The following is a 26,740-nucleotide window of genomic DNA, read 5'->3' on the forward strand; positions in this document are numbered from 1 at the left end:
AAGAAAAAGGGGCTATTGGAGGCAAGACTCTAAAGGGTTAAAGAGGAAAGAAATATCACCTGTGTTGGTTGAACAGAAGAAGAGTCGTGAGGATACAGTAGGAGAAGAAGCAGATAAGAGTCTTGGAAAATATGAAGCTGAATGCGGTCATCGCTATCTTTTTTTGAGTGATGAATTTAAATAGACAGCCCGAAAGAAGTGCCCGGGCATTGGCACGTCCCTCTCCCCATTCTCTTTATAGAGGCGAAACCGATGAGGATGTGGGGAAGAAGATTGTTTGTATTTTATTGTTTGTTTTGTTTTGTTTTTTTCTGTTTTCTTATTGTTGTTTATATGGTAGTTTAATGTCGGGTGGTGGGGGCACAGAAAGGAAGATGCGGGATAGGATTAAAAATTTATATTTTAAATGGGAGTTATAAAAATAATGTCATGGAATGTGAAGGGTACAGGAATCAGATTAAAAGAAGAAGATTGGAGCTTAAGATTAAAAGGATTTACCAGACATTTTATTTTTACAAGAAACCCATCAGAAATCTGAAGATTCAAATAGAATGTATATAAAAGGTATGCAAATATATGAAAAGCATTTGGAACTTCAAAAGCTAGAGGAGTTGCAACACTGATATCAGATAGGGTGTACTTTGAAAACATAAGGTAATTTTGGATGAAGATGGAAGATATGTAATAATTGTTGGAAATCTTAATGAGGAAAAAGTGACACTTGTTAATTTATATTTACTGAATGAAAAACAAAGAGAATTTCTTGAAAAAATAACAAAAATTTTGGAGAATGAAAGTGTAGGGAAAGTAATTGTGGCTGGGGATTTTAATTTAATCAGAGATAAAATAGACAGTACTAATCCCACCCGCTGTGGAGGAGCAAATAAAATGGGGATTTTAAATATGTGGATGCTTCGAAATGGCGTGGTTGATGTGTGGAGAGAGGTTAAAGGAATTGAGAGAGTATACACTTTTTTCTCTAAGATATATAATACATATTCTAGAATTGATTATATTTTTCTTTCTAAAGATTTGTTGAATAATGTGGATAAGGTAGATGTGGGAATTTTTAAAGATTCTGATCATGCAGAAGTTATGGTGGACTTAGATTTTAATTTTGAGAAAAAAAAGCTATTGGAGATATGACGAAATTGTATAAAAATGAAAAGGATAAAAAATGGATACTTAAAAAATTGGAGGAAAGTTGGAGATTAAATGATAACGGGGAGGTTAAATTTGAAATTGTTTGGGATGCGATGAAAGCGGTGTTTAGAGGGGAGAGTATCAAATTATCAAGTAGGAAATATAAAAATTATAAAATTAAAATGGAAAGAGATAAAAATCAGATTAAAGAATTGGAAAATCAATTTTTGCTTACTAAAGAAAAAAATTTTTTTCAGGAGCTTAATATGTTAAGAAATAAAATGATAGAAGAAGATACAGAGTTAGTAAAAAGAAATTTGAGATTTTAAATAGGAATTTTTGAATTTAGTAATAGAAATTCTAAATTATTGGCAAAGATGGCGAAAGATAAAAGAGAGAAGAGAGAAATTGGAGTTTTGATAGATGATAGAGGTATAAGATGTTATAAAAAATTAGAGAAATGTGAAGTGGTTAGAAACTTTTTTCAGAATCTATATTCAAAGAAACCAATTAATCGGGGAAAATTGCAAAGTTATTTAGAAAAGTATGTGGTGAAAATTGATCAAACATATAAGGAATTGATGGAAGAAGATATAACACAAGATGAGATTAATGGAATAATACAAAAATTAAAATTAGGGAAAGCTCCAGGTGAGGATGGATTACCTGTTGAGTTTTATAAAGAATTTAAAGAATTAATAATACCAAGATTGCAAAAATTATTCAATGGAATATTACATGGTGGGAAGTACCTTCGTCATGGAATAGAACGGTGATATCCCTAATTCCTAAACCAGATAAAGATTTAGAAAGGATTGAGTCCTATCGGCCCATTTCTTTAATTAATCAGGATGCAAAGATATTTACTGCTATTATAAGTAATAGATTAAATAGATTTATAGATAGATATATAAGTTATAATCAAGTAGGTTTTGTGAAGGGTAGATACATGAGTGATATTGTTAGAAGAGTATTAAATATTATAGATGTAGCTGAATATAATGGTGATAAAATTGGTATAGTATCATTGGATATTTTTAAAGCTTTTGATTCTGTACAATGGGAAACTATTAAAGTAATTGTGGAGGCTTTAGGCTTTGGTAATAAGTTTATACATGTTATTTCAAAATTGTACCAAAAGAGCAGTGCAAGAGTGAAGGTGAATGGAATATTAACTGAAGAGATAAAATTAGAAGCTGGTACGAGACAAGGATGTCCCGTCCCCAACATTATTTTTATTGGCTATGGAAATATTGACAAAAATGATAGAAAAAGATGAAGAATTAGAAGGATATAAGGGTATAAGATAAATTTGTATGCGGATGATACTTTAATTATTTTGAAAAATGTAGAGAAAGATCTGAAAAAGATATATAAGCATTTGATAGAATTTGAGGAAATGACAGGATTGAAAGTAAATTGGTCAAAGTCAGAATTATTGATGGATAGTAATGGTAATGAGTCTGAGAATATGCAAGAGCAATTTGGGATAAGGATTAAAAACACATTGAAATATTTGGGTATAGTGCTTTCACTTAAGGTTAAAGAATTGAAAAAACTTAATTATGATGTGGTGATTAACGAAATTGAGAAGAAGATAGATAAATATAAAATTTTAAAATTGTCTTGGTTTGGTAGAATTGCAATGTGTAAGATGATGTTGCTGCCCAAGTTCAACTTTTATTCGAGATGCTACCACTAAATTTGACAGAGAAAGATATTGAAGGATATCAGAAAAAACTGGATAAATTTTGCAATGGTGGCAAAAGACCTAGATTAGTGAAGAAAATGTGGTAACAAAATCAAAAGGAAGGTGGATTAGGAATCCCCAAATTATTTAATTATTACTGTGCGTATGGTAACCGGATAGTGGTAAAAATATTAAAGGTGAAGATAACTATTGGAGAGACTTAGAGTTAAAGGATATAGAGAAATTTGGATCAAGGTGGTTTTTAGATAAAGCAAATTTAAAATGTGTAAGTAGAAGTTATTGGTTAAAGGGATTAAGTAAAATGTGGAATAAATTTGTTAAAATTTTAATTCCGGATATAATCTTTTTGGGGGAGACAATTGGAATTTGGCCAATTAAAAATAATATAAAACGTAATGAAGTGATTAAAGAGGAAAATATAGAAATTATTAGAGATTGGATAAAAGTTATGTGAAATGAAAGGAGGAATAAAGAAATTATTGAAAAATTAGGGTTAAGTTGGTTTGAAAAAATACAGATAGAAAAATGGACAAAAAAACTAAAGGAAAATTATTCGATAAATAGATGTGAAACTGAATTTGAATATTTAGTATCTCGGATTATGAAAGATGAAATTGGGCTAAAGGGACTCGTTAGTAGGGTTTATAAGATTATAAATTCTGATGAAAAATTACAAAGAGTGATGAGGACAAATTGGGAAAAAGATCTTAATATTGAAATACCAGAGTCAGATTGGAATGTGAATTGGAAGAGTAGAATTATGAGAACTTTATCTATAAGGATTAAAGAGCACAATTATAAAGTTGTTTGGAAATGGTATTTGACTCCAGTAAGATTGTCACAAATGGATAAAAAATTAGTAAAAATGTTGGAGATGTGAGATGGAATTGGGGACTTATGAACATATGTGGTATAATTGTGATAAGGTTAAAAGTTTTGGCAACAATTGGAGAAAATGATATTTGAAATGATGGGGAAAGTAATAACATTGAGAGTGGAAACTATATTATTGTTGGTAATTAAGGAAATAGAATTAACAAAATATGAAAAGAATTGATTAGAATTATGATTATAATAGGTAGAATTATAATAGCTAGATATTGGAAACTAGATGTGATTTTTAGAATAGAAGAGTGGAATTCTGAAATGTGGAAATTAGCTTTAAATGATAAAATGACATGTGATATTAAAATTAGAAGTGGTGTGTATAAAGAAGATATTTTTTGGAAGACTTGGAAACCATTTGTGGACTTTGCGCTTGGAACATTGGACGCTTCAGTACCTGTACCTCGAGAACGTGGATTTTGGCAATCATGAGGATATATCCGAAGACCCAAATCTTCCTTTTATGTATAGCACAAGGGTGTAATAATGTATTTTCTTTTTGTTTGTTTGTTGCAAAAAAAGTAATTAAAAAAAAAAAAAATTAGTTGTAAATTCAAGGAAGACTAAGTATTTCTTTCTTTTTGATTCCATCTTTATTTTTGCTACCCACGAGTTAATTTTTAAATCAGGATATGCTATGGCATATTCTCAAGCTATATGGCAACAATGGCAAACAAAAAAGACAATTTGATCGTATAAATATTTTCAGTACTGAGCCTAATTGACTATTCTGAGCTCTGGATAAACGAGGGATTTGTCACAAGCTTTAAAATGTAAGAAACAAAGGATGTTCTTGTAGTTTCTAACTTTCTATCTTCACATGATAGCTTGAAACTCATTTTTAAGAGCAAGGAACTCATTTTTAGAGTCCGCACATTGTATTCCAATATTTATAGATCTTGAGGGTGTAATCATACTCTTACACTGATGAAAGTGGTTGAATAGAATTGTAAAGCAGATAGATTGCTGAGCTGCAGCAGCTAAATGTAAATTGGGCAAATGGTAAAGCAATCAAGGTCCTTTTACTTCCATATTTTGAATATATTCCAGACCAATAAACTTGATACCTCAAATTCGCCACTCTCCTGGCCTAAACAAACAATGGAATCATATACACAACCATTTTTCTTGTTAATTTATATTTCATGTTCTTGCCTCAACATGAAATATTCATCTCACAAGATGTTTTTTTTAAAAATGAGTAGAATTATTGTCCCAGGGGTCAACAATAATGCATGAATCAAACCTTAGATATTTTTACATCAGTGGCTCTTTGCTTTATGCTTCATGCAAATCAAATAAACTTTTTCTTTACCATTAAAAAACATTATGATTTCTTCCAGCTTCTTGCACAGACTTTTATCAGTAGTGAAATGGACTTGTGTATGTTTCAGTACAAGTAGTATTAACATTTACACGAACACTTCCTAACCCTAACCCCACATAAAAACACCTCCCCAAACATTTTTTATCAATTCTTGGTCCAAATCAATGGCTTTGTTCAAAACAGAAAGAGAACATATGCTACTAGACCCTAAAATGAATGAAAATGTGGATAGTTTGGGGATTTTTTTTTTCATTCTGTCTGTTTTGAATGTATATCACTTTATTTATGGGAATACATGATACAATATGAGATGAAAAACATGTCTAGTTGTATTTTTTTTTAAATGAAACATTGAGAAAATAGAGCAGGGATGGGCAATTAATTTTCCAAAGGGGCCACATGGGAATCATGGACAGTTGTGAAGAGCTGTCACCATTGCCATCATCACCAATAGCACCACTTATACCACCACCCCATTGCTGCCCTAACTGCTGCTGCGGGCTCGGCAGGGACAGTTGAAATGGGAGTAACACTGGTTTTGCTGCACGATTCTCTAAATGAGGCGGCAGCAATCAGTGATCTTCACAGCCCCATCCTCTTTCTCTCTTATTAGTCACATGGTTCACTTGAGCTACCTGTACTGTTGCAGATGTGAATTTTTAGAGGCTATCAGATTTTGAATGGTAAGGACAGGGCATTTTAACAGCCGGCTTGATCATATAAGTGAAAAAGCAGAATAATGGTGAAACCCCTGACCTGCTTAACCTCTGCCTGCAGGTGCCGAAGCTGAAGGCACTGCTCGAGCCGTTTGTGCGTCTGATCAGCATTCAGCTCCAACTCATGCTGTTTCTCATGAAGGAATTCCAGCAGCTCTTGCACTTGGATTGCTAGATCGATGTCCTTTTCACAGATCAGTTCAATTCCTGGAATAGAATAAACGTCCTCAGATGGGAAAAAACCCCCAGAAAAGCTGCTTATTGCTCCCTTTTTGGGGAGGGAAGGGGAGCCCAGCTGATATGACCTATAATAATATCAGACTTTGGCTGAAGGTAAATTACTTTAGATTGAACCCATACAGTTGATAAGAGCATTGGAAAACATATTCTTAGCTGCTCTTAATCCAGCATTTCCTGTAATTTTGTTGAAGTTAGTATCTGCATAGGATATATGTTCATAAACCAATATTATTCTTCCCATTTCATTCTTTCTTGGATGCAGCTCTTTGAAATAACAGTTTGCAACTGGAAAGAATGTGTATTGAATCAAATCAAGAAGATATAAAGAACACAAATTAGAAGTCAGTTCATTGTAACTATCCCATTAGTTCCTCTGAGTTAAGATGATATCATTCATCTTAGTATGAAGTACTGAATGAAAGTAAAATACTTCATTTTTAGCAAATAAAAAGAGAAGACAATCTGCTAAACATGGGAGCACCATAGTTAGTCATACTCTTTTCTTCTGTGCAGTTTGTTCATTGTGAAGCACTGCATTCTGAGCGAGTTATTTTAATAATTAGATTTGAATTGTGGCATTAGAATGTTCAAATAAGTTTCTTTATATCTACTTACTACTTCATTTATTCATTTGAAAATGTAGCCAATGTATCTCAGTACTTTAGTACCTCAATTCTACTTATGGGAACAATGATGTTAAACAAGAAAAGTTAAAGAAATGCACACCCATACACACATACAGAGTGATTCATGCCTGAGCTGAATTATGGCTATTAGAAAATTCAATATTATACATTACTGCTATTCCAAATCAGCAATCTTTTCAGATTTGATTGAGCATCCCAAAGCAAACATTTAAAGTCATCTACTTCTTCAGATATGAAGGGAATGTTTATTTTAGCTATTTGACTAAACTTATAAGGACATATTGTTTGTACGCACTGTTTGCAATCAACTCCATTTGAAAAGAAGTATCCTTGTTTAATGACCAGTTTTTCAGTGACTGTTTCAACCTAAAGCAACACTGAATAAATTATAGTTAATACTGGACCATATACTTGCAATGCTCTCTACATGGGGCTCCCCTTGAAAAGCACCCGGAGGCTGCAGTTAGTTCAGAATGCAGCTGCGTGGGTGATAGAGGGAGCCACACGTGGCTCCCACGTAACACCACTCCTGCGCAGACTGCACTGGCTACCTGTGGTCTTCCGGGTGCACTTCAAGGTGTTGGTCACTACCTTTAAAGCGCTCCATGGCTTAGGGCCAGGGTACTTACGGGACCGCCTTCTGCTACCAAATACCTCCCACCGTCCCGTACGCTCAGAGAGGGGCTTCTCAGGGTGCCGTCCGCTAAGCAATGTCAGCTGGCGGCCCCCAGGGGAAGGTCCTTCTCTGTGGGGGCTCCTACCCTCTGGAACGAACTTCCCCCTGGATTACGCCAACTGCCTGACCTTCGGACCTTCCGCCGTGAGCTCAACACCTATTTATTTATCCGTGCGGGACTGGCTTTGTGATTTTTAAATTTTATAATTTTATATTTTTTGAGAGTTTAATTTTAATAGGATATTGTTTTATATCTCAGCCCATATATAATAAGTTTTTTAATTGTTGTTTTAATTGTATATTGTTCTATTTTTATTATGGCTGTGAACCGCCCTGAGTCCTTCGGGAGAAGGGCGGTATAAAAATTTAATAAATAAATAAATAAATAAATAAATAAATAAAATACTTATGGTTATCACTGTGTCTGTGGTCACATGATCTGGATTTGCAACCTTCCTTGCTGACTTCCCACAAATATGTCAAGGGGGAAGTTGGCAAATGGGACTCCTGGAAATGTTATCACTAAGTGCTGTGTTCGCATGGTTTTTAAACTTATGATTGCATTACTTAATTACTGTTTCCAGGTCCAATTAATGAAGGACTACCAATATTGCTAACATTGAATGATTTAAATTTCTTAGTATTCATTAAAAAACAAATCACATTACAAACAAGGGAAAATCCTATGGGCATTTAGCAGAATTTTGGAAATCTAACCAGTATTATATTTAGAGTTGACAAGCAGTTTAAATGAAATATATCTGTATATAATTAAGTAAGAAGAATGGTGATTACCATGTCACACAGGATAGATGATTGATAGAGGACAGATGAGATGGCACTAATAATACTGATGCCTTTGGTGTTCTGATCAATGTTATTTATCTCAAAATTCACTATTAAAATCTATTTGGTATAAATCACAATTATGTTTCTGCTTATAAGATACATCTGCATGAAGTACCTTCTTTTCATACTTCCGTATTATGATTTTTTCCCCTTTTCCTTCCCCATACCTTCCAAAACCAAAATACTCTATACTGATACTATATATGGATACTGTATACAAGATACTGTATACAAGATACTATAATGTGGACAAGGATTGTAACTGGAAGAATTAAAATTACAAAGGGGATAAAATTAAGTGGGCAGGATTCTCTTGGGCAGAAGAGAAGGAAAAACATGAAAGTGTAGCGATTTTATTAAAAATGATGGTAATTTTCTTGAGCTCAGAGGTAGAGTTTAGTACTTCAACTAAAAGTTGAAGTTTTTTATCCAATACTGTTTTCCCGAAAATAAGACCCTGTCTTATATTTTTTTGAACCCTGAAATAAGCGTTTGGCCTTATTTTCGGGGAGGTCTTATTATTTTGGGGCACGTGGAGCAAGATGGGGCTCCTCTTGCCATCCTCTTGCCATCTTACCTGATTTCCAGCTCTGTCTCCCTAATCCTAACCAAAGGAAATGGCGGGGACCGGCTGTGCTTGCATTTAAATATTTTAGCGCATGCGTTCAAAAGCCCGATTGGGCTTATTATCAGGGGATTTCTTATTTTTGGGGAAACACGGTAAAAAGAAGGTGTGCATTGTATGAGAGAATGCAGAAAACCAAAGCTAATAGATGTTCTACTTCTAGTTCTCTCACAGACCAAAGCAAACAGCTTGGTATGAGATTTGGCCATCGCTGAAACAAGAAAGAGATAGAAACTATTCTTTCCTTAACCAAAGGAGAGTTACTTGCAGTCCTTTACATACATAGAAAAAGATACATTTAATTAATTGATTGCATATTTGAACAACGAGTTGTTGCAGTTCATTTGCAGTGGCTTCTTCGGTTTCGTACAACAGATCTGTCCAGCTTGCCAGGAAAAAGCCTAACAATAGATTCACTGGTCATGTGATAAAATACATTTTAACAGTGATATAAAGAACAAAACTTAGTGGTGTGGTGGCCTAGAGGTGGAACTCTTGCCTCACAATCAGGAAAACCCACAATGTGAATTCGAGGTAAAGGCAGATATTTTTCTCTCTGGGCACACTGAGAATGTATCTGCTGAATAAAAACTCTGTATTGGCGACAGGAGGGGCATCCGACCAGTAAACATTCAGCTCCATTCAGTTGCCCAGACTCCACCCCACAAGGGATTATGGGGTCGTTAAAAGAGGATGATGATATAAAGAACAAAACTTAAACACATGTGATCTAAAAAGATCTATGCCCCAAGATATGTAATGTTTGAAAAAGAAATACTTACCAGTTGTACAAGCGATTGCAAACTATGATTCATCAAAGATCTGCAGCAAAGTATATATTAAATTCTGGAGAAGTCCTGAAGAGACACAGCATCCTATATAGGCTAACTATAATAAATGTGTGTACCATGTCTCATATTTATTAAAAAAAATCTGTTGCTCCAAATGGGAAGATTATTAGGATCTAAACAGGAAGTTCAAAATCCGTTCTCCCTTATTGGAAATGAAGAAATTGTTTTGATTGGGGCAGAAAGAACAAACTACTTTTGCCTTTATGTGTTTTTCTTTCCCATACAGCTGTTTACAAAACCACATATGCAGGAGGATCATTGTCTCAGTCCTGAATTTGCTTGTGTTTTAAATATTATGGTAAATCCTTGATGAAGAAAGAACCCCTCGCCATGTAGGAGCTTTTCCCTATGTCAATTGTGAGCTAAAAAGAGTTGACTGAGATGATTACATAGACCATATAACATATGCACAAAAGTAGAGAGCCATGGTGGCACAGTAGTTAGAATGCAGTATTGTAGGCTAATTCTGCTGATTGCCAGCAGTTCGACCCTGACTGGCTCTAGGTTGACTCAACCTTCCATTCTTCTGAGGTCAGTAAAATGAGGACCCAGATTGTTGGGGGCAGTATGCTGACTCTGTAAACTGCTTAGTGAAGGCTGTAAACACTGTGAAATGGTATGTAAGTCTAAGTGCTATTGCTATTGCTATTTCAAGCCAAATCAGATGAAAAGCAAAGCAGAATGTTTAACGTTAAGAGACAGAAGTAATGTGCTTTTGCCCCACCTATAGTATTTTGTTACTATGCTGACAGGACTAGTTTTTTTTTAAAAAAAACTTCGATTGATGGCATTACAAAACGTGAGTTCACATCGTTTTTCTTGGTAATTTTAATACCCTGAGATTGTCTCTAGTAGATAAAACACAAAACATAAAAACAGAAAACAGAAAAACTTCAGATTTCAAAGAAGAACAGGATTCAAAACAGAAAGGACAAAATATTTGATATGGTTCTGATTCCTTTTTCATCCTGTTTAATCTATCAATTATCCAATCTGGGTTTGGTTGTTTTTTATTTTTTATTTTTTTGCCACTTTTTTTTTCCTTTAAGGATTTATCTGGTTTTATGAATTCTGAGAGATTAAGTAAGTTTCTATGTGGGTGTAGGAAAGCTTTTACTGTAGTACGGGAAAATCAAATGACTTTTGATTTAATTTTCTTTGTATTTGCTCCTGGTAGACATCTCTGGTCATACTGTAGTGCATTTCTGTGAAGACAAATTTATTCCTTCCACTTACCTGAAGCTTGCACTTCCATGATGTACTGGTGCAAATCTTGTCCTTGCTGAATGACCTCAAAGGTCATATTGTTCATAGCCAGCTTCCTCTCTGTATGCCGCTGCAGACGTTGCTCAGCCAAGGTGAGATCCTCAGTATTGAAATCATTCATTTGACGTAGTAAATCCTCATTCCAGGCATCTAATTCTGCGGTCACCTTCAAAGTAAAAAAAAAAAAAGGAAAAAAAGCAATGCAGAATGAGCAGGCAAAATCATTAAAATTAAGGTTACCAGGGGAAAAATATCTAAAATAGTGTGTGTAACCACAGAAGAGAATAAACCTAATTACATCCCAGAAATTTTAAAATTACCATCGCATAAGCTACAGTGAAATTGAGAAGTGCTTTAATTATGTGTTGTTTGTAAAGAGGTTCATTACCGTAAAAACTTAGAAAATCATTTTAGACTGAAAATTATGAATGCTTAAAGGAAATCGTCGAGTTAGAGATCGTTAGACATGCCCAAATTAGAGCAAATTAACTACCCGTGAGATTGCTTAAGCTTCCTTAAACTTAATGTTTGTTTTTTTCAAAAGCGCTTGATTTAAAAAAAATATATAAATGAAAAAGAGATGCCTTTTCAAACATGCCAGACTTTTTGAAATTATTTATTTAAAATATTTTTATCCCTGTTTTAAATTTAAAAATCCCTACAGGGCTTAGAACATTATAAAAAAACTTATAATCAAATATGCAGTAAGAATAACAGTGACACAGAAGCAACAAAACCATCAATAGCTATCTATGCCTACAACTGACATAGTGTGAATTAGGTAGGTGGGTAACAGTGTAGGTTAATCTGTTTCCTAAACCATTGTTATTTTACCAAAGTTTGTTGAACAGCTGTAATTTAATGGTTCATGTTATATAGAATCACAAACCACAGAGGAAGTCCTTGACTTACAATCACAACTGAACCCAACGTTTCTGTTGCTAAGTGAGATATGTGTTTAGTGAACTTTTCTCCATTTTACAACCGTTCTTGCCACAATTGTTAAGTGAATCACTGTAGTCAGGTTAGTAACACGGTTGTTAAATGAATCTGGCTTCCCCATTGACTTTGCTTATCAGAAAGCCACAAAAGCTATCACATGACCCTAGGACAGTGGTAGGTTTCAATTTTTTTTTACTACCGGTTCTGTGGGTGTGGCTTGGTGGGCGTGGCATGGTGGGCATGGCAGGGGAAGATATTGTAAAATTTCTATTACCACCCCACTTTAGGGGAAGGTTACTGCAAAATTCCCATTTCCTCCTGACCTGCTGGGACTCGGGAGGCAGAGAATAGATGGGAGCAGGGCCAGTCAGAGGTGGTATTTACCGGTTCTCCAAATTACCCAAAATTTCCACTACCAATTCGCCAGATCTGGTCAGAACCTGCTGAAACCCACCTCTGCACTACAACTATTCTTTTTTTTAAAGTAATTTTTATTAAATGTTTGACTTTTAAAAACTAAGTAAAGAAAAATACAACAAAAAACGAAAACACATTAAAAACACGTAAAAAACATAACATTCCATCATATATTATTTTACAGCTTACTGTATCGACATAGATATATATTTTGTTCTTATTCAATTGTTCATCTATGTGCTTATATTTACATTAGTGTCTATTTACAGAACCATCATTGTCAGGTTAACACTATTCAGTAATTTACACTTCCTAGTTTTAACCCAATTAGATTAACATTCCAAATTATTATTTTGATTTCTTTTTTCTAACCAATCATATAGTTTGTTCCACACTTTATAGTAGTCCAACACTTCCCTTTCCTCAATTTCCAGCATCATCTTATCCATTTCTGCACATTGTAGAATTTTTTGAATTATTATTTCCTCCCCTGGTACATTGTTTTGTTTCCATCCATATGTGACAGCAATCCTTGCTGCCGTTAATATATGAAGTATTAGATATTGTAAAAATTTGTCTATTTTTGGGTTAATTATTCCTAATAAATAGAGTAATTTATTTATTTGAATGTTTGTAAGTCATGGACTACCAGTGCTTTACAAAGCATAATAGCTAAATTAACAGAAACACAATCTTGCATCTCTTTATTTAAAAGTTAAATTCAACTGAATTCAATATTTTTCTATATAGAAGAGTAACTATTATACTTCATGCCAGAATACTTATTCATATTAATTTGGCCTCAATAAATGTCTCCTGGAAGCAAATTGGAGGGGAATAGCCCTTTCCCACTGCAGTTCCCTAGCAGCTGGTATTCAGAACACCCTGTCTTATTCTGGAGGTGGTACGTTCTCACCAGATCTAGTGCTACAGACTGATAAATTTGGATCTAATGACCTAATGATGATAGAAGGGTTTCCTTTAATGGTCATGTGAATTACTGGAATTGTAAACCCTTCCTCAAACATTATTCTACCAGTATTCCAAGTTTTCTAGTTGTTATGTGTTCCAACAATATACCAAATAAAGCAAAATGAAAACTATTTGTCTTATAATAAAGAAAGATGCCAAACATGCAGTTTCACCTTTTAGACCTACAGAAATCATGATTCCAAGGACTAAAATATTTGTTTTTCAGAATATGTTAACTATATGTTAACATATTTCCTTTGGAATAAACTTCAGCCTATAAACTATCATGCCTATTATGAGAGATTATTGCAGAGAAGGCCTGGTCTATGGAGTTCTAAAATTCTGCCCAAATTCTAATCCTAGCAATACTGCATTAAGCTTAAAACTCATCATTTTATTTGCAGATTATTGTATGCATTTGCATTTTTCTTGGAGCTAATAGTATTTGCCTGGGTAATATTTTTTATCCTGCATTCTGAAAGCGCGTATAAATCACCATTCTGCAATCACCGATATAAAGTGTGCCATTATTTCTGACAGGAAAAGATCCTATGCCTCTACTTTTCATAATCATATCCCATTAATAACTTAAGTGTTCTGTAGAATATAGGGATCCTTGTTTAATTAGATAGAAAGGCTGCAAGGCATTTGAAAATATTGCCAATCTGTTGATTCCTAACAACTCATTTTACATCAAATAAGACCTGTTCCCATTCCATAGGAGCCTCTTCCATTTTGGAATGGCCAAAGCAGTTCTTACCTCAATAGTGTATTGTTCAAAAATCCGGAGCTGAAGAAAGATATCCAGCTTAATTTTTCTCTCATGAAAGAGCTCTTCCATCTGCACCTGAGCTTCATCAAGCTGCTGGAGGACAGATTCAATGTGGCTGATGGAACTATTATGTGGTGTTTTATTGTTAGAGACCGCTGAATCTCTGTGGTAAAGTCAAAACAAATGGTTAGAGAAACCCAGTGTTGATAAAGGCACTGAGAAAAGACGCTCTATTTTACAAATGGCTGAAAAACTGAATGGGCCTTCACCTCTTTCATCAGCCTAATACCAGAACTTCCTCAATATTATATACTGAGCTGAATACAGTATATCACTTCACATCTCGAGGCATTTTTGTCCTTTTTTGCATTAATTAAGAATTGCAAAGGAAAAGAAGAAAAATATACCAATGGCATACGAATCCCTTCCAGGGCTTTGTCTCCTTTTTGTTTTATTTCATGACATTCCAGTTCCCTACCAATATTTGGTCTACTTAAAAATCCTTCCCCTTAAGCAAAATACTACATTGTACAAAACAGTGGAATTTGTGCAAAAATTATATAACATTTTTTCCTATTAACTATCTGTTATTGAGGCAAGGTGCACAACAATACATGAGCAAATAATAGATACAAACTCAAGGTAAACCACTCCAAACTCAATTGCAGAAAATATGACTTCAGTAACCGAGTGGTCAATGCCTGGAATGCACTACCTGACTCTGTAGTTTCTTCCCCAAACCCCCAAAACTTTAAGCTTCCTACTGTTGAGGTCAACAGTAAGAATGTAAGGGACGTGCATAAGCGTGCCTACCATCCCTGTCCTAATATTCCTTTTTACTTACTCTTTTTATGTAACCAAATTATGTTTATACTTTTACCTGTTATCTTATATATGATTGACAAAATAAATAAATAAAATAAATAAAAAAATGTTTTTTAATTTAACACCACAAAAATAAGAATATCATCTGGAGGGTTTAACCCTTTGCTATGTTCTGCTTTCTCATTGAGAATTGCCAGTACTGTAGGAGAGAAATCAGAGTACTAACTTTTTAACAGCACAACAATTCCAATCCTATATATTCTACTTCACTTCTACTGTAGTGCTCAGTAAAAATGCAATGGTCCCGAAATGCAGTAAATGTTTAAAGCTGAAAAATCTGTATACAAATATTTTTTTTAAAAAACAGAATTTTCTTTAGAATAGCGAAAATGATTCATCTTAATAGCTTCTTCTGCCAAATTGACAAAAAAGATGATCGGGTTTCTGAAAAAGAAATAAATTGTTTCCAGAACATTTTTAATTAAATGCTATTAAGCCCAACTGAATAAAGCCTCTACACATAGTCCTTAGCTTAGGATCATTCGTTTAGCATCCCATGATGCAGTAGTTAGAATGCAGTACTGCAGGCTAACTAACTGCTCCCTCCAGCAGTTCGATCCTAATGGGGCTCAAGGTTGACTCATCCTTCCAAGGTGGGTAAAATGAGGACCCAGATTGTTGGGGGCAATAAGCTGACTCTGTAAGCCACTTAGAGAGGGCTGTAAAGCACTATGAAGCAGAATATAAGTCTAAGTGCTATTGCTATCCCTTCAAAGTTACAATGACATTGGAAAAAGGTGACCTTGAGATTGGTCCATGCATTTACAACCATCACAGCATCGTCTCAGTCATGTGATAAAAATTCACATGACTGGCAACCAACTTGGGTTGTCAACCAACATGCATTTACAGTGTTTGTCAGCTGCAACTTTCCCAGATGGCAGGCAAAGTCAATGGGGGAAGCTGGATTTGTTTATGAACTGTGCAATTCACTTAACAATTGTGGCAAAACAGTTGTAAAATCAGGCATAACTCACTTAACCACCGTGCTTAGCAACACAAATTCCGTTACGGTCATAAGTCAAGGACTACTTGTACAGAGTCACAAACCTTGGGGCTTCAATAGCTCAAGCAGGCTTTAGGTGTTTGCAAAAACTTATATATTCCATATAGTCACTTTTTAGGCACATGCTGTAAATTGCACTTACAAAAGCCCAGACAATTGGAAAAAGGTATCAGATGAAAGCTTGAAAACTTTATTGTGCCACAGGGATCTTACTAAACTGAAAGCTCTTACAGGTGAAAAAATGGTAATAATATATTAAAGGCATATGTTTTATTTAGTGGATTCCAGACACTGCTTAGCAGGAATAAGTATCTAAACCACAAGGCCTCCATTTATAACAATTTAATAATGTTCCCCAAATTTCCACTTTAAACATATTTAAAGGCTGCCTTTAAAGTACCATTTAATCATAGTCAGTTTAGTACACCTGCAGCTCTCCTCATCCATTACACGCAGTGGTCCAGGTGAACTGAGATTACTTATTATTCATCTCCACAAATCATCCCTTATAGTTTCAGTGAAATGATGCACTTAAAAATTATTTAATGATTACAGTTACTTCTATGCTCCTTCTGCCAGGTGAATCAAGGCAGCTTAATTCACAATAATAAAACAAGTGAGCTATGTCAAAATAAATAGCAATCTGGTTCTAAATCAAGGGTCTCCAACCTTTTGGACCTCAGGGACCACTAAATTCATAATTTTAAATCCCAAGGACCACTAATATGATCTGCCTAATGATTGGCTGGGTGGGCGTGGCTAGGTGGTCATGTGACTGGGCGGGCGGGGCCAACTCGATGTCACTCATGTCGAGGGGTGCTTCGCCGGCCTCTATTTGCCACACCCCTCCCCTCCCAGCCACTCCTCCCCTCCCCACCTGGACTCCTTAGGGCCCCAACAGGAAGCAGTTGTTAGAGCTAAGCAGCCACTATGAGAAAGAGTTGGCAAAACAGCTCAGCTCAAATTGGATCTGACTGAGAAGGAGGCTCAGCAGAAGCACCTCACTGAGGACCACAAGCATAGGCTTTCCAAGCAGAGGGAAGACCTGTGGGAATGCAAGGCCAGGGACCAGCGCCTGGAGGCTCAGTGGGCTGAGATGGTCAGCCAGTTCCAGGCCATGAGACAGTCCCACTGGAATGAGGCCCTCCGCCTCTTTGCCACCAGCAGCGCTTCCCTCCAGCCCTTGCCCAAAGTCCCGCACCAGGAGGCCGAAGCAGACCCCACATCGGAATTTCTCCCCCCACACAAGAAGACCCCAAAGAGGGAGACTCTCTGCAGCAACACAAATGTTCATTACATGTATCTTTCCCAGGGGCCATAGTTTGAGGACCTCTGATTTAGTGCAATATAAAAAATGCAAATAATTTTTCTGCGGACCACCAAAATTTTCTTGTGGACCACCAGTGGTCCATGGACCACCAGTTGGTAACCGCTGTTCTAAATATAGTTAAGAGAGAAGCACTAATTTCCATGTGGAATTCTAAGGTGTGTCCCTTTGTGCCCAAGGTGCTCACCTGAGCTGCTGGATTAGATCTTCCCCTTCTTTGATGACATTGAGAGTGGCATCCAGAGTAGCTGTTTGCTGCTGCTGGAACTGCTTTATGAGTTCCTGAACGGCATCTACGGAGTCAGCACAAACATCTTCCAAGAGCTCCTTCTGCAGGTCTTCCATCCATGTCCACAGCTGAGAAAGAGGGGAAGAAAGAACAAGAAAAGATATCAGAAGAGGCAAAGGTGGGGGTAGATGGGTGGGAGAACAATGGGCAGGAAAGGATGGAGTACTGATCTTAACCCTCTCAAATCCGTTCAGAGTATCCATCAAAGCACAGCATTATCTGACATTAAAGCACTTAAGCCAGTGGTTCTTGAGCTTTTCTTTCACCACAGACCCCCTCTAAATACCTATTGTACCCACAAACCACCAAGACTTAACTCAAGATTTAAATCATAACATTTTTTTTCGTGGATTCCCTGTGACGACATCGTGGTCCCCCACAGACCACAGGTGAGAACCACTGACTTATAAAACTGCAATATTAAATAAAATAACCTGCAAAAGATTGGCCTGAAATAATTATATGGTATGAGTGTGCATATATAATGCTTGTCTTTTTTAAAATTTCATTTCAGCGAAAGAGAAAGGGGAAAGAACGATGCAGTTCTATAACTACCAAAGATAATAGAAATGCTAACACAAGGGGAGTATGGGCCATTTAAATTATCTTTTGCCATTTGAATCATTGTTTTGGATAACGATTGATTATGCAAATTATGCAAAAGGTTAAGCATATAGGAAACACACACACACACACAATGTTCTGTGAACTGCCATTTTTCCCACTTCAAATCCTGTGTCCCCTAGGCCAGGGGTGTCAAACTCAAGGCCCGCAGGCCGGATCTGACCCATGGGGTACTTAGATATGGCCTGTAGGGTCGCCCTGGAAACAGGAAAGACCGGCCCATGATGCCTCTGCCAGCAAAACCAGAACTCAGTAGGGCTCCGTTTTCACTGGCAGAGAGCTGCAGGAAGCCGTCGCAAGCTGCAGGAAGCAAAAACAGAACCTGGGAGGATCATGCATGGGCTGTATGACATCAAGCTGGCCATGCCCCCCCTGGCCACACCCACTCACCCCCCCCCCAGGTCAAACACAACCCTGATGTGGCCCTCAATAAAATCGAGTTTGACACCCCTGCCCTAGGCTATTCCTTGGAGAAAGAGTGTTGTGACTCAGGCCCAAGTAGATAGTAGTATATGCACTTAGTTCAAAAACAGACTTTATTAGAACAGCTGAGAATTAACTCATTCTCAGCATAGTCCAAACTAAACCAAAACAAATTTTTCATAACATAAGTCTTTAGTCCTATCACCAACCTTGGTTTAATTAGGCAAACTGCCAAAGGCTTTTCTTGGCAAAAGTTCAAAAGCAGAAGACACCAACAAGAAATAAATACAGCAAGACAAGGAGTAAGACTATCAACGTTGTTTTCCGACAAAGAGCCCAAACACCATTGCTGGTCTTTTAAGCCTTATGGGAGGGGCCAATTATCTCTTGGCCCTACTCCCGAGTCGTCCTCTTTGCTTTAGCTGCTCTTGCCTTCTGGCAGCTCTTCTCATGTGTGCATTAGGAACAGGCTCTTCCTGTTCCTCTGCCTCACTACTGTCAGCCTCTGGAGGCTCTGAAGTCTGCACATCACTCCCAGATGGGCCTGGCCCCATCTCTGCCTCTACGCAGAGTCCTCATCCGGGCCTTCCCCAGCCTCCAGGACTGGCCCATGTTCTTCTTCAGCCTCATCGTTATCCAATTCCACTGCCAGCTCTGCAGGCTGCCAGCGGACCATAACAAAGAGATGACAGGAGGAGATGGGAGAAACCTGGATGCTCTGAAGCAACTTCAACCTCTTCAACTCCAGCCTCTGAGCCAGGTGCAATGCCACTGCTGCCAAGAGGAGGAAAACCAGGCTAAACAGATGAGAATCACCAAGGGGCAAAACTGGGTAAGATGTAGCTTCCTTGGAACCAAAACCACAATGGGACACAGCAAAGCCTGGGAGAAGCCAGCTGCCGAGAGCTTTACAAAGCGGTCTCAAGAGACAGTTGCTGGAGACAATGTTCATTCAGCCTGCCTTGTTTCTCCATATTTGCAGCCTGTAACTATTGACTGTTTTTTTAGCTATAACAACCTTCACTTATTCCACAAGAATTCTTCTAGCCTCTAGATCTATCTTGTATCTGTTATTTCTCATTTTAAGACTGGCTTGAAATTTTTTTTTTGGCTGCAGTAAGATCTATAGGACTCCTTTTCTGGTTCTGTAAGATTTCCTGAAGTCCTGCAGGCTATTATCCAGAAAACCTCTCAATATAGAGCTGCAAACTCCAAATAAAATCACTTTTAGAAATCATCCCTACCCCAATAAATCTGTGCATGGGCATGCAGAAATACATCAGACCAGGGTACCTTGACAGGCACTCGCATTAATATTTATTTTACTTATTAAATAAATTTATATAGCCACCCAACTCACACACAGGTGATTCTGGGCAATTTGCAAAATAGAAAATGGCTTCCAATCAGAATTCAGTAACAGAATTTCAGTTTATTCATAATCATTCAGGTCCCATATATTGCATATGTCCTATTTTAATCTTCTAATCTCCCAATTAATAATTATTTGTTCAATTTAACTTTGAATAATAATAATAATAATAATAATAATAATAATAATAATAATAATAATAATAATAATAATAATCATACATACATACATACATACATACATACATACATACATACATATATATATATATATATATATATATATATATATATATATATATATATGGTATATTTTGCTTATATAATTTTCTAGATTTCACATTCTTTTAAAATCAACACCAGAGGCAAGGCTTTAGGAGAAGAAGTTCTTCACTCTACTTTCTAGCTAATCTTTCTGAGAAATGAAAGGTGCAGAGGAGCTGGAACAGCCTGCAAGCACTAGCACTATTTCTTGCCATTTTTTGAAGCTCTTTTATTTCCCTAAATAGAAGTTACAGAATTAAGCTGTTGAAATGCTGAAGATGATAGGGTGGAGAGGGTCATCGTCAAGAAAGGCCCAGTTCGCTTTGTTAGAAGAATTCAAATAGAGGGAAGGCAGCCAGGTGTTTTGAGATATTTCACTTTAGATTTCTGAATTGTGCAGGTGCTTGGCCTTGATGGTGTAAATGATCTCTTCCGATGCTATGAGTCTATATTTAGCTTTCCAATCGAGACAGTTCAGCCTGGCAAGTCAAATCAGACCTGTAAATTAGAGTTTTCATATCCCAGCTTTAAAGAGACATGATGATACATGACACCTGTTACAAATATTGCAGAAACCAAGACTCTATGATCCATTTCCCCAAGCTAAATCCAATATACTCACAGAAGTATCTATGGAGCTATACAAGTCTTTGGGTGAAGCAGATAACTCTTTTAGACAAAGTGTATCAGGTAACCTCTGATTTTCTAGACTGCATCAATGTCTGTTTCTATTGATGCAAATATGAATGTAAGATCTTGTGCCAATTTGCTTAATTGGGGAAAATGTAGCGAAGCAGGCTAAGGAACAAACTTAGTTATATACAAAAGTATGCAACAAAACAAAAATGGCAGATGATTCTGAATGGCAGGGTGTCTGTCTGCAGCCCCAAATGCCATAGTCCTTGATGAAATGATTGTTTACGTTTATGTAATAAGCATCAAGGAAAATGTTAAACTTTATATTAAATATGTATTTAAATCTGAATTTCCTTCTAAGTCTCAATTTATGAAACAACTTTCCATGGCTTTAAAAAATGCAGTTGCATATAATGTCATTTATACATTAGTTGCCCCAAACCAAATATTGGCAGCATTACCAATTAAGACTGTTTGGGAATCACTGTTGAAGTGAATGCAATACATGTCTGATATGTTATGGTAACAATATTAATATCATTTTGCATTATGGAGGATTACTCTGCTACTGAACTATCTGAATAGATGAATATGAACTTGGTTATGCTTTGGTACCAAAGTCTAGTGAAAGTTGAGAAAGTTAAACATTGACATGCATTTGGCCTGACATTTTCAACAGTGATGATGAATATCAATATGTTCCAGATTGATCCATTAATTCTAAGCAGTCAGGATATCAGGTTAGCAATAATTTGCCTATTTTAAAAAAAAACTTAAAAGAGTATCCAGGAAATGGCTCACTTCTTTAAAGAGCAATAATAAAAACTGTCAACTTATAATTCCTCATCCATATAAAATCTTTCTATGACTTACTGCTTTAAGAAGACAGTTCCTGGCTATTATTTCTTTTCCTCTCTGTTTATGTATTCATTGCTATATTTACTGACTTTCAAGGGGGGAAAAAAGTATTTAAAAGGCACATGTGCTTACGGTAGTTACACTTGCCATCAATGAACAAAGATCCAAGAAAATGAACGTAGTATATTTACATTTTATGAACCTCATCTTAAATAATGTAGAATAGAATAGAATAGAATTTTATTGGCCAAGTGTGATTGGACACACAAGGAATTTGTCTTGGTGCATATGCTCTCAGTGTACATAAAAGAAAAGATACGTTCATCAAGGTACAACATTTACAACACAATTGATGATCAATATAGCAATATAAATCATAAGGATTGCCAGCAACAAGTTATAGTCATACAGTCATAAGTGGAAAGAGATTGGTGATGGGAACTATGAAACGATTAATAGTAGTGCAGATTCAGTAAATAGTCTGACAGTGTTGAGGGAATTATTTGTTTGTATATGTATTATTTGTATATGTGTATATTGTATATGTGTATATTTGTATATTGTATATGTATAATTATTTGTATATGTGACGAGAAAGTCAGATACTATGAAGTGGTGACTTAAGAATGCCTGGCAAAAATGCCCTTTTAATAGGCTGTCATTATGAATCTAGAGAAAATTAAAAGCAGGAGCTGCTATGTAAATTCTATGCTACTAGGAGAAAATAATGTTTCCCCTATTCTGAACAGTGACAACTGATAGCTGAATTTAAGGCTATAAGAGATACAGTGTTCTGCTCCAAAAACAAGTTTTATTAAGCTCTCTGGAAGAAGTTCCCACCATTTCCTCTGCCTAGGAATATTCCTCAGACCTTTAGTCAAGGAATGCAGCCCATCCAGCATGTACATGTTTTCTCTCTGTTCCATCTTATCAATAGTTAAACATGCCACAGCACTCTTTATGTGACTTCTGCTGACTTTGGTTGCTCCCAAAGTTAAGAATAACATCAACAAAAAAATCAGGGTCAGTCTTCGAAAACTTTTGGTGTTTTCCTCCCTGTTTTCTGAAATAAAAATTCATCTGAACTAATCAGCTTCTCTATTATCTCAATGTTGAATTGTTTATTCTGATTAGCTAGTAGAAGGAAAATAGTGCCACAGGGCACAATTCAATATAAAGACAGTTCCAGTTCCAGTTCCAGTTCCAGTTCCAGTTTCAGTCTGCCTGTCTATCTCCAATTTAAATTATTTTTACAAATAATTCAAGGGGACAAACATAACCAACACACCTTCCTCTTCCTATTTTCCTGAGCCAAGAGCGATGACTAGTCCAAGGTCACCCAGCTGGCTTTCATAGATAAAGTGGGACTTGAACCAACAGTTTCTTGCTTTCTAACTTGGTGCCTTAACACTAGACCAAACTGGCTCTCAGTTTGTAATAATAATATAATAATGAGTCTTGGTTATAGGAGTGTGCACCTGAAACTGGCAATTAATCTATCTGTGTTTGCGTGTTTGACAGATCATGATCTGCCATAATATGGTTCACTCAGTTTTGGATTAAGCATAATGCATAAAGCCAACCAACTGTGAAATTCAACAAACTATGGTTGAAAAGTATAACTAACTAGTAGTGGCTAGTTAGTTAGTCACCAACCTAGAAATGAGGAATGTTCTAGTCCCGGCTTCAGAATAAATGTCAACTAGATGACCTTAGGCCAATCACTCTCTCTCAGACCAACTCACCTCACAAGGTTGTTGTTGTGAAGAAAACAGGAGGAAGAAAGAGTATTGGATATGTCTGAGCTGTTTATAAAAATAATAAAGCCAGATGATTAAAGACGTTTATGTCTTAGTACACTTGCCACATCAATTACTATATTACACTCTTTTCAGGTTTTACGGGGAACAAAAAATGAAGGTTATAGTCCCAAATTTCTTCTGGCTGATTTTATTGCTTTACTTATTTATATGTACCTGAATGTTATGCCACCATTTTAAAGCTTATAATACTCTGATAATTGAACTTGATCGGTTCTGTTTTATTGCACATGAGTTTTGGAACAAGTAGCATTCTTTGTTTTTGTTATTGTTTTTAGCCAAAATTCTTTGAATGTATTTCACCTCACTATTCTGACATTGGACAATTCGGCTTTGGACATATTCATTTCCCATATGTAGGTTAATGACTGCAACAAAATTCTTTATAATTTTTACACTTTTGTTTATAGTACACAATCCTGTTTTCAAAGCTTTGAAGGCCTGGTTTGACGATGGAAAAATGTAGAGTATGCTTTAGTTATACCCTCAGGCCCTTAGTTTCAATGTCCTAACCTCTACGACTGCTGGAAAAAGTCTCCTATTTTCATACATTTTGAACATTGTTCACTTGTATTAAAACAACATTTAGCCCAGTCCTGAGGAAACCACAGAAAATCAAAAGAGGACATATATGCAGAACCTACTTTGAATAGAATGAAATCAAAGCTATCTCCATTAATTGATTCTTGTTACAAGCAGTAGTAAAGCAGAGAATTTTAATGCTTCATTAAAATTCAATTACATAAGAAATTTAAGAAACAATAATGGCATTGTGATTGCTCTCTTTTAAAGAGCTCAAACCATAAAGCGGAACTTTTTTCTCTCCATATAGCTGATCTTCCATGTAGCCTGGACCATTACATTCAAAAAAATAAAAGTTTATCCATTCCTTTTGCTGACCTTTATGCTTCTGCAGAGAATTGGTAGATTCTCCAGATCAGTGAAGGACATGAAATGATGAATGTAAAGGGAGGAGGAAACTGAATACATCTCATTTATCTTTTTCTACTTGGAGAAAAAAAAAACATTCCGAGAAGAAATCTATGTGTTGATATTCCAGTTACAAAATACAGATGAAAGGTCTACTCCATTGCATATAAACTTCACACGAACCCTAAATATTAGTAATCAGTAATCAGTGTTAACATGCACATTGCTATTCTGTTATGGAGTTTCAGATAGATAGGCAAAAAGAAAGTGATTCCACTTTCTTTTATAGTTATGTTGCAACTCCAATAGGGAGACTTGTAACATTTATATAATTTGGCAGGTCTTCTAAATTTTAATTTCATATAATCTAAATTTATTCTAGTATGCCTTGAGCAATAGGAACGTATTTTGCCATGCTCCATACTTGAAACATAGGTCCAACGGTATCTGAATTTCTATTACATTGCAGGCACCTTACCTCTTTGGTATGGGTGTGGAAGGAGACAGACATATCCAAAAGAAGCTTCCTCTGTTCCACTCTCCTAACGAAGTCCTGAATCCGCACTTCTAGATGCCGTGCTGCTTTGTAGATCTCTTCGGGATCACACTCCCCAGTCTGAGCCAGTTGCTCTGCTGCTTCCAGTAGCTTGTCTGCATTAGTATAGGTATTCTACCAATACACAACAGAAATAAAGTGCAAATCACAAAACTCTATTCAGTAATACTCAGAGAAAATCCTTCCAGAATTCAGGAAGGGAAAAGCCAGCATGTTAACATGACAGCAGTTGCGTGATGAAATTGGAAAAGGAATTAGCAAAAATTGGCACTGAATAATCCTCAGATAAATGGTGAAGACAGTTCTTATTTGAAATGTGCACACCTTTCCACTGCTTGCCTTTTTTTTTTTTTTGGTTAGCTTCGGGAAACTCAGCCTGCAGTGATCTCTGGGATCTTTCAAACACAATGTAAAGAAGCAACTCAGATTTAACTACTTCATTGGTGGCCGTGGTCTCCTGGGAGATATTTCACAACACATTTGATTGTGAAGGAGTGCTGATGGCTAACAGGTTGCAACATGTAAAGTACATGCACTGGAAAATTATCTCAGAAAAACATGTTGCTTTTTTATTGCATTTATGAGCTGGCTAAGGAAGAGCACTATCTGAAAGATTCTAACTCTATCCAAGACAGTTACAACTATCTTTGAAGATTTATAGAATTTCCATTTCATCTCTTAGGAGTTCTGACATGTGCAAGGAGCAACCTATACATTCCCTACTTCGGGAAGGAAATTCCTTTTGTTTCATGGAGTTATTTCACATTGCAATTTGTGCCTTATATGGATACATAAGTTCATTATAGCCTTTCCAAAATATTTATACCATTCCTATATTCTATATATCTGTTTTTCATATTGTACCAATAGCCAATAAGAATCCACAAAAGTATGGTTTTTATTTTTTTAAAATGATTGATTGATTGTTCTGGATTGTTCCAGTGGGTTGCAAAAATAATAATTTAATTTAAATGTCATGTTTATACTTAAAATTGTTAAAATGTATTATCACACACTTTGACTCTTTTGTGAAAGAAATGAAATGTGATGCTATCTATATCAAGACCTAAGCATAACTTAAATATTTTTCCAAGAAGACTGAAAAAGAAAAGAAAAAAGATTGTTTTGCTGCCGAAACATGATTGTTTCAAATGCCAGCCTCAAGCCTTTAGAATCAATTTAGTAAAAATTCTGACAGACTTTGATGCTATGGAAAATTTTGTCTATGAAGAAGGAAATATCCCTTGAGAAAACATTTCCACAGAAACATTTCCATATTCATCTGAATGCAACTGATAAAAGTGTCCAGAAATAAAGGTTATATATAATAATGTTAGATATAACACACTGATGGCATTTTTCACAAACTTACCTTTTTAATTTTTTCCCCAAAATGATCTGAATCATTTTATAGGCAGCACATATTTTGCCATGTCCCACTTCTGAACCATTGTGCTAAGGAAGCCTTGCCTGCAGGCAAATGTCTTCAAGATTGATACATTGGTATTGATTTCCTAAACCCAGAGAACCTGACAACAGGCAGTGCTCCACTTACAACAGTCCATTTAGTGACTGCTCAAAGTTACAAGGGCACTGAAAAAAATGACTTATGACTATTTTACACACATGACCATTGCAGCATCCCCATGGTCATGTGATTTACATTCAGATGCAAGACCACTAGTTCATATTTTATGATTGTTGCAATATCC

The 26,740-nt window shown here is 35.9% G+C and overlaps 1 protein-coding gene across 1 annotated transcript in view; it reads right to left on the minus strand.

The window, feature by feature from the left end:
- KALRN (kalirin RhoGEF kinase) overlaps positions 1-26,740 on the minus strand; it is a 545,114-nt gene that overhangs the window by 141,222 nt on the left and 377,152 nt on the right. The window contains exons 11-15 of the mRNA XM_058195145.1: positions 24,951-25,142; positions 17,445-17,614; positions 14,028-14,202; positions 10,907-11,102; positions 5,823-5,989 (exon numbers count right to left, since the gene is read on the minus strand). Of these exons, the coding sequence (XP_058051128.1) occupies positions 5,823-5,989; positions 10,907-11,102; positions 14,028-14,202; positions 17,445-17,614; positions 24,951-25,142 (900 nt within the window). The remainder of the gene's footprint in view (positions 1-5,822; positions 5,990-10,906; positions 11,103-14,027; positions 14,203-17,444; positions 17,615-24,950; positions 25,143-26,740) is intronic.

The sequence above is a fragment of the Ahaetulla prasina genome, chromosome 1, assembly GCF_028640845.1.
Source record: "Ahaetulla prasina isolate Xishuangbanna chromosome 1, ASM2864084v1, whole genome shotgun sequence".
Taxonomy (NCBI): domain Eukaryota; kingdom Metazoa; phylum Chordata; class Lepidosauria; order Squamata; family Colubridae; genus Ahaetulla; species Ahaetulla prasina.